The sequence below is a fragment of the Carassius auratus genome, chromosome 5 (assembly GCF_003368295.1).
Source record: "Carassius auratus strain Wakin chromosome 5, ASM336829v1, whole genome shotgun sequence".
Classification (NCBI taxonomy): domain Eukaryota; kingdom Metazoa; phylum Chordata; class Actinopteri; order Cypriniformes; family Cyprinidae; genus Carassius; species Carassius auratus.
In genome coordinates this window covers 32,816,601-32,831,175 of record NC_039247.1, presented here as the reverse complement: position 1 = coordinate 32,831,175, position 14,575 = coordinate 32,816,601, and the positions used below count along the sequence as shown (strand labels likewise).

At 37.0% G+C, this 14,575-nt stretch overlaps 1 protein-coding gene across 1 annotated transcript in view; it reads right to left on the bottom strand.

Annotated features, from left to right (window-relative positions):
• The window catches only part of LOC113086831 (endoglin-like), a 48,487-nt gene extending 36,770 nt beyond the window's left edge, over positions 1–11,717 (bottom strand). The window contains exons 1-2 of the mRNA XM_026255511.1: positions 11,469–11,717; positions 10,726–10,884 (exon numbers count right to left, since the gene is read on the bottom strand). Coding sequence (XP_026111296.1) covers positions 10,726–10,783 — 58 coding nt within the window. The 5' untranslated portion in view covers positions 10,784–10,884; positions 11,469–11,717. The remainder of the gene's footprint in view (positions 1–10,725; positions 10,885–11,468) is intronic.
• Between the last annotated feature and the right edge of the window lie 2,858 nt (positions 11,718–14,575).

The window sequence follows — 14,575 nt, the reverse complement described above, 5'->3', positions numbered from 1 at the left end:
GCCCACATGTCAGCATTTCCTCACATTATCATTTCTTGTTTTTAAAAGGTCATAATAACAGCAGACACTGTACAAAAGCATTGAGTCACTGCAAGAGCGTCTGAGATAAAGCTGATGTTTTTCAGAAGGCATGTTGAACTGGCATCCTGGAAAGGCTCATGTCCGGCTCTGAGTCTCGTCACAGGTCAAAGGCGCCAGAATCCTCTTTAACCTGCAGCCAGCTTCCATATTATGATTAACTCCTTAACCAGTAAATGTGTCTGTTTTCTGTCAGGAACATAATAAGAGATTGGGAGGACCATCTGGGGAGCTGCACTGATGCGAATGAAGCTAGCCGTTATGTCTGATAGCAGCTCTGGTTCGGTTAAGGTTATGGTGGAACATAAAACACCTCGCAGATTATGTGGAAAACACCTTCACTGACATTTCCGGTACAAAAATAGATCTGCAGGAAGCACATATTTTAGCCTCCTGATTGGTTTCCTCAGCAGATTCAAGCAGAACGTGTCATGTTTTCAGTTTATAAACTCAGACAATAAAGAGCTCGTAGTGTTCTAAAAACACATTTTAAGCAGATCTACAGCTAAATGAACTGCATGTGTGAATAAGAGGCAAATTCTTCTTCATTTCTCAATCAATCTAAAAGTTCATTCAGAAACAGAAAGTCAGTCTACACTAGATTGTGAATCACTGCGGTCAGGCAGTTTAGCAGGAACTACTGTAGCTATGATTACGAGTTATGAACTGTTATTTCAGTATGATATATCAATATGTTTTAAAATTTTATTTTATAATTTGTAGTTGTATATTTTGTTAAATATTTACATTTTATAATTATATTTTTAGTAATTTTTTTGTTTGTGTGTTTAGTTTTTATTCAGTTTCAGGTTTTCGTTAATTTCATGTGCTTACATTTCAAACAAACAAAAATGTGAAATGTTGACTAGCAGCCAGTTAAAAAAAAATTGCTGAGTGTTTTTCTTTCTTTATTCATTTGTCTAGAAAGTTTTAGTTTGTGTTTTATATTTGTTAATATTTAAACTAAATGAAAATCAGAAATTTAGCCTTTCTAATTTCTTGGCTTTGTTTTATTTTAGAACTAACAAAATGATTATTACCTTGATTATTACCTATCCAACTACCTGAAATAAAATATGTTTGCTGTGTGTTTATAATTTATTACTATTATTTTAATGTGTACATAGTTTATATTTGTGTTTGACTTACTTTAGTACTTAAATGAAAATAAATTTGTTGTTTTTGTCATTTATTATTATTATTTTAGTTTTTAATCAAGTTTTACATTTATTTTAAGTTATTTTAGTGTTTAAACGTATTATAAAAGTAATCATAATTGTATTATTTGTAAGTAATGAAAGTGTTCTTGTATTGTTTTAGTTGTACATTTTACTCCTTAGTTTGTAATCTTTGTAAATTGTAATCGAGCTCACGAAGTGGTCAGAGACGGCTGGACGCTGTCGACTGGGCAGGAGGCTGATGAAAGTGTTTTGCAGGCGAGGACGGAAGAGAAACGGTGAGGTGGGGACGGGGGGAGAGACAGGGAGAGGAAGAGCGGGAGAGAGGGAGGTCACAGGCTGCTCCGCACACCTATTGTCCCAGCGTTTCCTCGGCTGCAGACTGAGGCCTAACCATCCACAGGAAGACAAACAAACTCTTATCAGTGGCACGCAGAGCCCAGCGGTGCCCCTGGCCTCTAACCCCCGCAGCCGCCCCGCCACATCACAAATCCCCCCAGATTCATCTATGTCTCATTGACGGTGCGGGTCATGGTGGAAGGTTCGCCTCACTGGCTGCTGGACCCATGGAGACGGCATGTCTATGTTTAAGCCTCTGGGAGCCGACTGTCGGCCGTCTCATTGCTTCGGAAATAAACAGAGAAACAAAAAAGAGTGTGGGGCAGATCGTGAACACACTGCTATGTTTCTAACCTCAACTAGAGGACGGCAGTATCAGAGTCATTTTAGATCAGGACCGTTAGGTTAGGGTTAGTAGAATAAGTTGGCGTGCTTGCAAATTTACTAGTCGGTAGAATGTCTAAAGTGGGCTATCAAATATAAAAGTCCTACTAAAAACAATTTGATTCCTTAACATTCATGAGCCTCGTTCAAAGCTGTAAAAACAGATCGGTCCATTTTAGCCACTCCAAACCTCCTAGATCATGTCTAGCAACACTTCACAAGTTTGCAGTGTTGTGCACAAAAAATATGACATTATTTTTATTGCAGAAGGGCACAGTGAATTATTCTAGACTCTATTTCATGCAACGGTGAGCATCCCTTTTTTTGTGACTTGTGCATTTAATAATTAAAAACTTCATTGCAACATTGGCTGGAAGGATAAAGAACTTCAATCACAATATTTCTAAAAGAGCACACATGGAAGTGTTTAAGCATTTCAAAGAATAAATGCATTCAAGTTGATTCCATTCACCACTGTGTCACTGTCTATAGTGTTGCAGAGACTTCCATGGAAGCCAGTTTCCGCTACTGAATAAAAAATAAAACTAGGTAATTGCGACTTTTTCATCTCACAATTCGTACGGTTTTCCTTTAGAATTGCGACTTTTTCTCAGAATTGCGAGCTCATATCTTACAATTCTGACTTTATAACACGCAATTGAAAGTTATAGTCAGAATTGCGAGATAAAGTTACCTTGCTTTATTTTTTTTTTATTTAGTGGCAAAAACAGGCTTCCATAGACTTCAGCATTGGCTGTATAACCAAAACATTTAATGATTTTCTGAATGAACTTACATTTCAAATAGTCCAAAATCGAATATTTGTGTACTATATAGTATGAGTAGTACTGTATGTCAGAATTTTCACACTTAACTAACCAATTATTGACATCCAAATATTGACAAATGACATCTGTTTTAATCATTTTGAAGTAAGCTCAGATTCCTTTTTTTCTTTTTTTTAATGACTTTGTTTCTTAGTTTATGGACCAAAACGAACAAAACTAATATAAATAGAAGTCAAATTATAGATTTCAAGTAATACATTTTTCTTGGGCATATGGTATTTCCCCAGTCAAATGATTAACTGGGTACTATTTTTTGCACTTTTATATTTCATTACCTTCACACAGAATGCTTATTTTTATTTCTAATTTTATCTCCTTTGATTTCTTGTATATCTTTAAAAGCATAAAATTACACCAAATACCTAAGAATTTATCAATCATCCTGATTATAAAGGTTTCCATATCCTATCTTTCCAATACAGAACTAGATTTGATTTTGAGAACATGATCGGTCAATTTTCTGCCAAACTGCTTCTCCTCACTGCTTCTTTCTGTTGGTTTAGACAATTTATTGTTCTCCAAACGTTCACCTCAAACCTTAAACCTGTCTTCAAGTTGTTCAAGTGTTAAATCTAAAGGCCTAAATAACCTTCAGATGTCGATTCTCTACTCAGCCCATGCACTCAAGTATTCAAACAAACCTCCAAACTGTTTTACACTTCAAGGCTAGTTAGTCATATTCTCTCAGTGTGGCTGCAGCACAATAGCAGTATGACACGTGCTTTCTTCCTCTCCTCAAAAATAAAGCTGCCTCAGCCCTCTCTAAATGCTATTTAAATACTTGCATTTGCTTGCAGATTTTACTGCATTTGCTTGCGCTTTTCTTTTCGAAGAACTTCACAAGTTTTACACTTTCCCTGATTCAGGTTCTTGGCAAAAAGATATTAGATGTTCTGCGATGCAGGCATACATCAACACAAAACACATTTATCACAAGGGTTCCAGCAGCAGTATTTCATGCCTACATCATGCAAACGATACACATAAATAAGGAAATAATGAGATATTTCTGATGCATCTCACGGAGAGCCAATCTATCTTCTCTGTCATAATTAGCATGGCGACTCGGGGAGGAAAGACTCATTTAGCGGAGTGTGTAAGCTGGTTTCTCTAAGCAGATGGAAGCGACCAGGTCTCAGTGCACAGGAGGGGCTTCTAATCATTCAAATCTGATGTAGCTTCTCACAACATATGCTTTGGCGGATAGCAGACGTCTCACTCCAGTGCTCCTAATGACTGTGACCTATCTCAGATTCATGGACCAGCATACTGGTCGCGTCACTGCACCATTAGCTTCACCGCTAGCCATCTTGGCAGTAAATGATCAGATAATTAGCAGCGGCTGTGAAAAATGCAGAGTATGATAACCGGTGTATCGGTCCTTCTGTAAGAAAGTTTCATAAGCACATCACGTTGAAATCAAATGAAAGCTCATCTTCTGGTAACTACTTGTGAAGTCTGTCGAGATGTTATGGATCCCATCATGTTACATTTAAAATAATATACTTAAGTGTTAACTGAATGTGTCGTTTTCAGACATGTGATTGCATGTTAATTGCAAATAAATTAAAATGTATTATAATTTTATATTAAATGCATGAACTTCAGAGTGTTTTAGGACTTAAGTAGGACTTAAGTACATCATTATAGGTAAATTACTTATATTGTCCTTGAGATATGGTTAAAGTACTGTTGAAAATCCTGATAAGAATTTATGGTAAATTCAAATATACTTATACTATCCTTTTTTATTGAATTTTGTATATCATACATTTAAATCATTTTGTAATTACACATTTGCAATGATGTAGTTGCAATTTAGTACATATACCTTTTAAAACAAAAATGCACAACACAATTTAACAAAAATAAATCAACTTCAAATGTAATAACACACTAAAATTAATTGCTAAAATTTAAAATTAAAAAGCACAATGAAAGATTTAAACTTTTAATTTGACGATCACAAAGTGCACTTCCTAAGTGTACTTAAGTGTGTTAATAAACAATCATGAATGTATGCAATTAAGTGGCCTTTTGTTTTATTAACCCATTTGCACGTTTAAAATATTCTAGCTGAGTTTCTCTGGGGGACCGTTATTTTAGAATGTACCGCCTTATTGTTTTCATGTCGACATGTCATGCTTGTCATGTGACAACGCAGCCACAACAGATCTGTATGACAAATGGATCACTTTTATTTAGTTTTTCCTGTTTTATTCAAAATATTCACAAATATGCTCACAAAACATGAATTCAGATTATATTTGTAAAGATCAATATTGCCGGTTCCAAAGGCATCAGCTGGTATTTTACAAGCTGTTAATTAGGGGTGTCACGATTTCGATTTTAAATCGAAATTGATCGAAATTAAGTCACAGTCTCAAACTTCGAATAAAAAAATGGAATCGTCAATGCTGCCACGCCCCCATGTTGTATGACGACAAATCAATGACAAAAAAAACTCTGCGCGCAATACAAGCTCTCGCGCGCGCATGCTCATTCCCCACATCCTTGCGCTCGATCATCTCACCTCTGCTCGCGCGAACAATTTTATTTTTGTTAGTCCCAGTCGTGGGGCGGGGCTTGCTGTTTTAGTTGTTATCTCAAATGTCATTGGTTATTCCCCTTTTCCTAAAGTCAGTATTCGACGCTTGTTAGAAAATGATTAATAATTCACTTGACCCATGACTTCATCAGTGGACCAGATACATGTGAGTAATCATTTCTTTTGCTTGTTTAATTTATTTTTGTCTTTAATGTAATTTAATGCATTGTTTATAGAGTAGATCTTTTATACTTGATTAACTGGAATTCTCCTGATTGCTAGTGATTGCAGTCTTGTAATAAGAGATACACATTTTACAGACTGTAATGATGCACACACACACACACACACACACACACACATACATACATATATATATCAAAATGAATGACAGTGAAGTGTTTAACAAGTTTTAGATTTAATCTTTTAAATAGCTACATCGTAATATTTGAAGGTTAGTTTAGTCATTTTTTATTGTTTTTGTTTGTTTTGTTGTGAACTTGAATATCATCTTTTGTGAAGAAGACTGCACTTACAAAAGAGAAACTGGATGGCAGTTTATTTTAAGTTTTCAATTGACTAAAGATATAAGTTATTGTTACATTATGTTGTTAATAAAAGTTTTGAATTTGACAATGTAGTGTGGTACATTGCAAACAAAGGTCAGATATTATATTACATAAAAGTCTAGTTTGAAAAATGACAATCTGTGCTTTAAAAAGAATAAATGTAAAAATCGAGAATCGAATCGAACCGTGAGCTTAGAATCGAAAATGCAATCGAATCGAGGATTTGGAGAATCGTGACACCCCTACTGTTACTGTATGGTTTTACTAGTACTTATGTGTTCCTAAACATCTGAAACGTAAAATAAGCATTCTGAATTCAAACACTGAATTGTGTGTGATAATATGACAAGCGCTCAGCACGTCCGATCTGGCTCTGCGCCATCCAAAGCGCAAAAGTTGATTTAAATTCTACAGTTGATAACGTGACTCACTGAAATTTTAACTCACACCAGTGTGACCGTGCGCTTCAGGGACCAGCCAAAACTGATCACACCCACCGGTGAGATTGTATGCGTTAAAGGGTTAATATTATAGCTACTCTGCAAGTACAGTTTTTTTTTTAAATACATATTCAATAGAATTGACGCACAAAAGTAGATATTTTAAAGTATGGTATCCGGTAGCCATTGACTTCCATAGTATTTTTTTCATAGAATGAAAGTCGATAGCTACCAGCAACAGTTTGGTTACCCACATTCTTCACAGTATCTTATCTTATTTTGTGTTCAGCAGAAGAAAGAAACTCATACATGTTTAAAACAACATGGATGAGTAAATTATTTTGTTGTGAGTTTTGGGTGAACTACCCCATTAAGGGGTATCAGCCAAAAATGAAAGGTTCATCCATATACTTGAGCATATTCAAACTTTGTTAATATGTGTTGTGCCAGCTTTGACAGATGATGCCTAACACTGATTCTTAGGACTCGTTTAATGACCTATTGCAATGCACCATGTTTGAATATAGACAAATGAGATTTGAGAGCTAAAGTAGAGTGGAAGGTTTTCACTGACAAACTACTTTCAATCTGTTTCTCACACAAAGAATCGTACAGTACAACTTAGTGCACATACAAATTCCTTTCAAGTAGACTTTTTGCCCTTTTTGGCAACTTGTGGAACAGATCTACATGGAAATTCTTCAAAATTTAGTACGACTGAATTTCCCCTTCTGAACGCTGAAGTTTAGCAGCTGATTCTAGATCAGTGTGTGGGTCAGGCACCTGTGATAAGTGCTCATAATGCAGCTCTTATCAGCGACGACATGGCAGCCGCTGACAGTGCGACAGTTCTGAGTTTCAGCGAGCTGTAGTCTATCTCTGTCTGGCGCTAATGAGCCATTCAGGATTCAAGCTACGGCTGGCCAGCCGGCTCGAGAGACCACCTGACGCTCTAGAGACAGGACACGTCCTGAGGGACTCGGGACAGACAGAGACACAGACAAACACTGGGAGACACTGGGAGGGGAGCGACAGCCACCCACTAAGTGTCTTCTGTGTTCTAGTCCAGAGTTTATTTGTAGCACTTCAAAGCCATGATAATAGACAGAGAACTTGGTGTTAGAAGGGACATAAAATACAAACTGACATTTATTATGTATGCAATCGTTCAAATGTTTGGAGATATATATATATATTAATTAATTAAAACTGATCAAAAAGAAAGAGTCAGAATCAAAGGAATGTTTCATAAGCAGCAAATCATCATATTAGAATGATTTTTAGAAATTAAGGTTTTCATTTCATTTTACAATGAAATGATTCTGCTTTTCTATTGAAAAGTGTTATTTTTAGATTTTTAGGGTTTATATTCATTTTACTTTAATTTTGTCATGTGCTTTAATAATTTTTATTAAATCTATTTGGTTTTCATTTATATTTTGAGGTTTTATAAACATTTTTTTTTTACTTTTAGTTCTAATAATTTCAGTACTTCAATTTATGCTTACTTTATTTCAGTTAGTTTGCCATAGGAATATTTTTAATTTTTGTTTATGAAGATTTTTCATTTAATAGTTGTCTTTAATAATTTTAGTTTAGCTTTATTTAAATGAACAAAACAAATTCGTATACTTTTTATAAATAATAACAACAGTATTCTATCAATAGAGCTTAATTCTCCCAGTTCGGTTTAACCTTTTTACCATGTTTAAATCTGATTTTTTTTTTTTTTTTTTTTTTTTTTTTTTTTATCAGTGCAAACATTCTGCAAATTGTGTCAGGGCTTGGGTCAAAATCCTAAGACTACAAAAATCAAAAAGTTGACAATAATTAGGAACAAATACTCTCTAATGGTGTTCTTACCTTAAGGTGTTTGTTGCAACCAGCTGTTGTTCATGTTATGATAACTACTGCTCAATCTCTGCAGTCGCCCGAAAATATTAAGATCTAAAGATTAAGCATTAAAAGTAAAAAGCGCAACACGGTGTCTCTGTTGGACGGCACAGCTCTGTTTGTCTAACCAATGGACGACAGGGAGTGTTGCACTATGTAATAATGTTTATTAACGCTGCTAATGGCACAAAACTTCCACATGCTAGATGTGAGGAATCAAGAACAGATCAATCTGTAGACTTTAAAGTCTGAAAGAATTAATCTGAATGGACATATGGAGAACTGGAGCGCAGCAGACTTTCAGAGCTCGTTCCAGGTTTATGGGGGATACGAGTGTGTGAGGCTTTATTTGAGGACTGTGTGTGTGTGTGTGTGTGAGAGTGTGTGTTTCTTTGATGTTTTCTCTCGTCTTAATTCTTGTTCACACTACAACAGAAGGTCTCCAGCGGCTTCCACACACTTCCGTGTTCCAATTTGTACAAAAATATACTTGCTGAACACACAAGACTGAACGACAAATTCATTCTTTTATTCAGCAAGGCTGCACGGAATTGTTCAAAAGTGACAGAAAAGACACTTATAATGTTGCAAAAGAGTTTTAATCATTAATCATAGAATCCTAAAACATAAAATGCATCACGGATTCCACAAAAATATTTGGCAGCACAACCGTTTTCAACATTTATGTTTCTTGAGCAGCAAATCAGCATATTAGAATGATTTCTGAAGGATCATGTGACACTGAAGACTGCAGTAATGATGTTGAAAATTCAGGAATAAATCAAATTTTAACATTCACACAGGAAAGGGTTTAAATTATAAACATATTACTGTATTTTTGATCAAAGAAATGCAGCCTTCGTTAGCAGATAAGCTTCTTTCATAAATATTTCGAACTGTAGTGTTTATGAAAATGTTCGTCTTCATGGTCTTCCATCAAAACATAATCATTCAACACGTACAGACACAAATTCAAGCATTTTATCAAACCAAAATAGAAAAAAAAAAACAAGAACAAAAAAAAAAAAAAAAAAACCAGCTCACAGTCAGAAGAGGGAAAAAACAGATTGTTAATTGCGAGCACGAGATAGAAATCGGTCTCCATGCGGTCGCGTCACCGGGTCTCACTGCCACCCAGACCAGCCGGCGGTCCTTCAGCAGGCGGAAGTGCCTCATTTAAACGCTACACGCCATATTTAACACAGGGATTTTTTTTTTTTTTTCTGTTACCATCATTGTGTTTATTCACTGAGGAACCGACTGTCTCTCTCTCTCTCATGCTGTCTGTGTGGTGCAGTAATGATGGTGTTGTGGCAGGAATATCAGGTAGTTACATAACAGCCCTTGCGTGTTCCTCTTCCTGAGGATGTCAGATCCACTGCTTTTCTGTGGATTACAGCCACTAACAACTGCATCATGGGCTCTGTCCCACTGCTTAAAAACACCTAAAGGGCTGTAGTCTTCCTCTCTAATGACGGACAGACCGACTGACCCTCTCAAGGGTGACAAAAGCATGAGAAACTGCTGAGCAGAGTTAGGATTTCCAGTAAAATGCAAAGTGAAAGTACAAGCGAAGCAGATCACTGACATAAGACACACACTGGAAGCCAGAAGTACAAACAATGTTGTCGGCTTTCATTCAAACGCACAGGAGAACCCCGATGATGGTGTCTCTAAAGCTTTATGTATTCTCACTAACATGATCCTTCGTTTAAACCCAGACATCGAGCAATCAGTGACCAAGACAATCCACCTGCGGCGTCTGGATGACAGCAGACTGAACAGACTGACTCAATCTCAATGCGCCAAAGGCTTTCAGTCACCAGCAAGAGCACCCGGAGCATTTTTTTTGTTTTGTTGGGGTTTGTAGCCTTGCTTGAGACCACCTCAGTCGTGGTATTGAAGGGGGGAGAGAGAGCTGTACATTCACTCCCCCACCTACAATCCCTTCTGGTACGAGACTCGAACCAGCAACCTTTGGGTTAGGAGTCCAACTCTCTAACCATTAGACCATGACTTCCCCCAAAATACAGAGGTTAAATTAATGTTAATGCAGAACCAAAGATTCTTCAGTAGCTCAATATTTATTTTTTACAAAATCTGTTACACATTTGACTACATAATCTACAGGGCATAGACCTAAATAAAAACAGCTACCTATCATCTTGATTTATTTCTGATATCTCTCACTGCACACTCTAGAGTCAAAAACATCAGCTAAATGTTTTATAGCAACAAAACTGGATGGAAAGAGCGCTTGAATGTAACAGAAGCTAATTTTCGTGTTTAACAGTGAAGCTGCTTTAATGTATTGAGAGAACTAATTCTTTCAAGGGAGTTTAGTTGGTCAGTATATTTACTGGTTATTTGAGATTAAGTGAAAGGTCAGCACATTTAATTTATGTTGGTCTTTGTCAAGCACTTCAAGTGAATTAACAGTCTTCTTACCTGAAGTCGCGCTTTTCAGGCACAAAAGAACAGTTATGAAACACGTGATGCTCCTCATGTTCAGACTGTGGTTTGCTGTGAATGTGTCTCTCCTGATGGACTCAACAGTTGTGGCTGATATTGTGAACAGTGACCAGAATATTCCACACCCGATACTTCCTGAGAGAGAAATCAACATTAATTTGATGGCAGCAAAGACCGGTCGGTAAAACACTGACTGCACAAGACTAGTTTAGATTACATTTACTCAGAATTCATAACATAGCCTACATATTTTATATAAAACACATAATGTTTAGACTATATATTTAGCTATGCCTGTGTCCGTTAACTTCATTTAAAATAATTAATAAAAATTACAAAATTTAAAAAAAAACTGTTCAGGCAGGCTGATTTAAAGTAAATCTCATCATTACTCATATAATTACTCATCATTAGGCGGTTCTGTGATTCGTAACATTTACATCAGCCACATCCACAACATCACAGCTAAGATTATAAACTATAAAACCAAACTGTACTAAACCGTAAAATATCACACATCTGATACACACGCACAAACGTACGATTCACTCGTTATGGGTTCATTCACTTATAAGTTGGTCAAAGTTATTAGAACCGCGTTACAGCGCATCTAGAAAGTCGTAATGAAAGCAGAGCGCGAGAGAGACACTAAACAGTCACACTTCCCAAACAAACCGCTTTTAACCTGTGAGGCTGGAAAACATGCGAAAGAATTTTACCGTGCGCTGGAAACTCGGCGGCTCCTGCAGAGATCCGGCAGCTCAGATCCAGCGGTCAGTCGGTCAGTCCAGATGAACCCTCAGCACTGACCCTCCCACTGCTCACAACACAACACAGCACTGACCCTCCCACTGCTCACAACAACACAAGAAACACACAGCAAATCAGCTTTCACACGCGGCACATGTGGATGATGATCACCTGCATGATATACTGATGAAGGATGATCAGGTGAACGACTGATGATGATGAAGAGGATGATGCTGCACAGAGGTTCTCATGTATGACTGTCTGATGAAAGCGCCCTCTTCAGGTGCAACACCATTACTGATCTGTTCAGAGACTTCACTTTCCTGCGAGTTTAAATAATGTTGCTCATTTAAATTATGAATGTTAGACTGCAAATAACAGAAACAGACTGTGCAAGGAAAAAAATAAAATAAAAATAAAATAACACATACATATATATATATATATATATATATATATATATATATATAATTCTAACTGAATTTAATTTAAACGTTTTTCTTAATCAATTGGGCACATTTCTCCAAACTCTGGTGAGGTTAACACAGTGAACACTTTATAAAAGTCCTAAAACTGTGGTCTCAAACTCAATTCCAGGAGGGTCACAGCTCTGCAAAGTTTTTCTCCAACACTAATCAACAGAGATTTCCAAACTCTGCCCTGGAGGGTCTGTGTCCTGCAGAGTTCACCTCCAGCTTGCCTCAACACACCGGCTTGGAAGTTTCTAGCATGCCTAGTAAGATCTTGATTAGCTGGTTCAGGTGTGTTTGATTAGGGTCCAGGAATGAATTTGGAGACCCCTGCAAATCGAACACACCTGATCCAGCTCAAGGTCTTCAGGATTACTTTAAACTTCAAAGCAGGGGCCTGTACCATGAAGCTAGATTAGCTGGATAGCCAGGTAAGTTTCAGGTTAGTTTACACCAATCCTGGGTTTTAGACACCACCTAAGTGGCTTGGCTTTTAGCGGCATTCACTGCCATAGTAACTTACATTCTATGACTGACCTGGGGCCTGTACCATGATGGTAGCTGAACAAATTCAGAGTTACAGGATTAGTTTTGAGTTGACAAAACCAAACCTCTCCAATCTGGCTTTGTTGGTACCATGATGCTGTTCATCAACTTTCTTTGTCAATTCAGGCTTTGATAGAGAACATCTGTAGTTCTATTTTGCATCAGTGGTGACTGGCTAATGGGAATTCATTATGAAGATCTTATGTGTGTTGTGTTGTTGCAATTTTGCCAAACATTTTTGTCTGATATAACTTTAACATACAATTATAGATAATTGTGACTCTTCGCATTTTCTGATGAAATTTTACATTATCCATATTTTTCATACAAATAAACAAGGAACTTTTATCAGCGTTTTATTTATTTATTTTTGTATATTAAATTGTGGACAATTGAAAAATAGTGGTTTTACAGACAAAAAAGTAAGTTTGTGTGGCCTTTACTCTTCAAAGCGGCTTCTGATGTACATGGACAAACAACATGAAGTTCATTCTGCACGTATACCGTCCAAGCAGTCAATCACAGGAAGTGCTGTCTGTCCGTCTGAATGCGACTTCCAGCGTGGTGCCACTTGTTTCCATGTCATCGGCAAACAACATTTTCAACAAAGGGAATGTGTCTGTGAGCAGGCCCTACATTTCTTTATGACCCTCAGAGGGTCTGGTCAAGGACGCAAGCGACAGGCAGAATTCACTCCTGTCCACTGAATCTGTTTACTGGTGCCGATTTATGATTTACTTGCTAAATAAGAGTGAAAATGCAGTGACAGCACAATGCATCTCTTGCATTTAGTTTGTATTAATTATGTTGTGTTTTTCAGTAAGTTTGCATAAATTAAGTCCTTGTTGTTGAGGCTAAAGGCCACCATGAAAACATCCAATGATGCTCCAAAACACAGTTTATTAGTTTGCACCCTTTTTATGTATTTATTTGTTTGTTTGTTTATATTAATTTATTTATTTTTAATGTTTAATAATTATATACCTTGCTTTGTCAAAAGCATTTGCAAATGGTGACCTATTTGTTCCACTTTAACTCTTTCAAGTCAAGTCACTTTTATTGTCACATCACCATAGCACATGTGCCTTGGTGAGTGAAATTCTTGGGAGCTTGCTCCGGAAAATGCAGAAACAATTAACATATAACCATACAGACTTTTAACATATAAACATTTAAGCAGGTGAAAATGTGCAATATGCACATACATATAGTCAGTGTACTATTAGACATACTTACAGTTAACACCATGCATTATATGCAGTATGTACATACATACAGTTAGCTCTACACATTATACACTAAACACAGAATGTACACGTTCTACATTATGTAAAAATATATATGCATAAAAATATGCTAATGTGCAACAGAGTGTATGTGAACTGAATACAGAAATGTCATGGATGTGCATCAGAGGGTATTCAGTGGTAACGGGTAGGTTATTGTATTAAATTAATGCAGTGTGTATGTATAGTCCAGTGTTGAATTGTTAAAGTGCAGTGTGTGGCATTCCATATTGTGGGAGTATGCTGTAGGGTGCTGAAGGGTGTATTAGTTTGGACTGTTCATTAGTCTGATGAGGAAAAAGCTATCCCTCAGTCGGCTAGTGCGGTATCGGATGCTGTGGAGACGTCTTCCTGAGGGCAGCAGAGAGAGCAGTCTGTAAAACGAGTGGCTGGAGTCACTGATGATCCTCCGGGCTTTCCTTATACACCGCCTGGTGTAGATGTCCTGGAGGGAGGGAAGCTCACCTCCAACAATGTGGCTGGCAGTTTGTACAACCCTTTTCAGAGCTTTACGGTTGCAAGCATTGCTGTTTCCAAACCAGGCAGTGATGCAGCCCGTCAGGATGCTCTCTATAGTGCAGGTGTAGAATGTTCTGAGGATGCTGAGGCTCATTCAAAACATCCTCAGCCGTCTCAGGAAGAAGAGACGTTGATGTGCCTTCTTCCCTGATTAATTTCTTCTAGCTTTCTGTGATTTCACTGTTATACAATAGGAGGCACTACTAAGCATCTTCTAAAAGAGTATTGAATGTGTGGATCAAAACAGGATGGGGA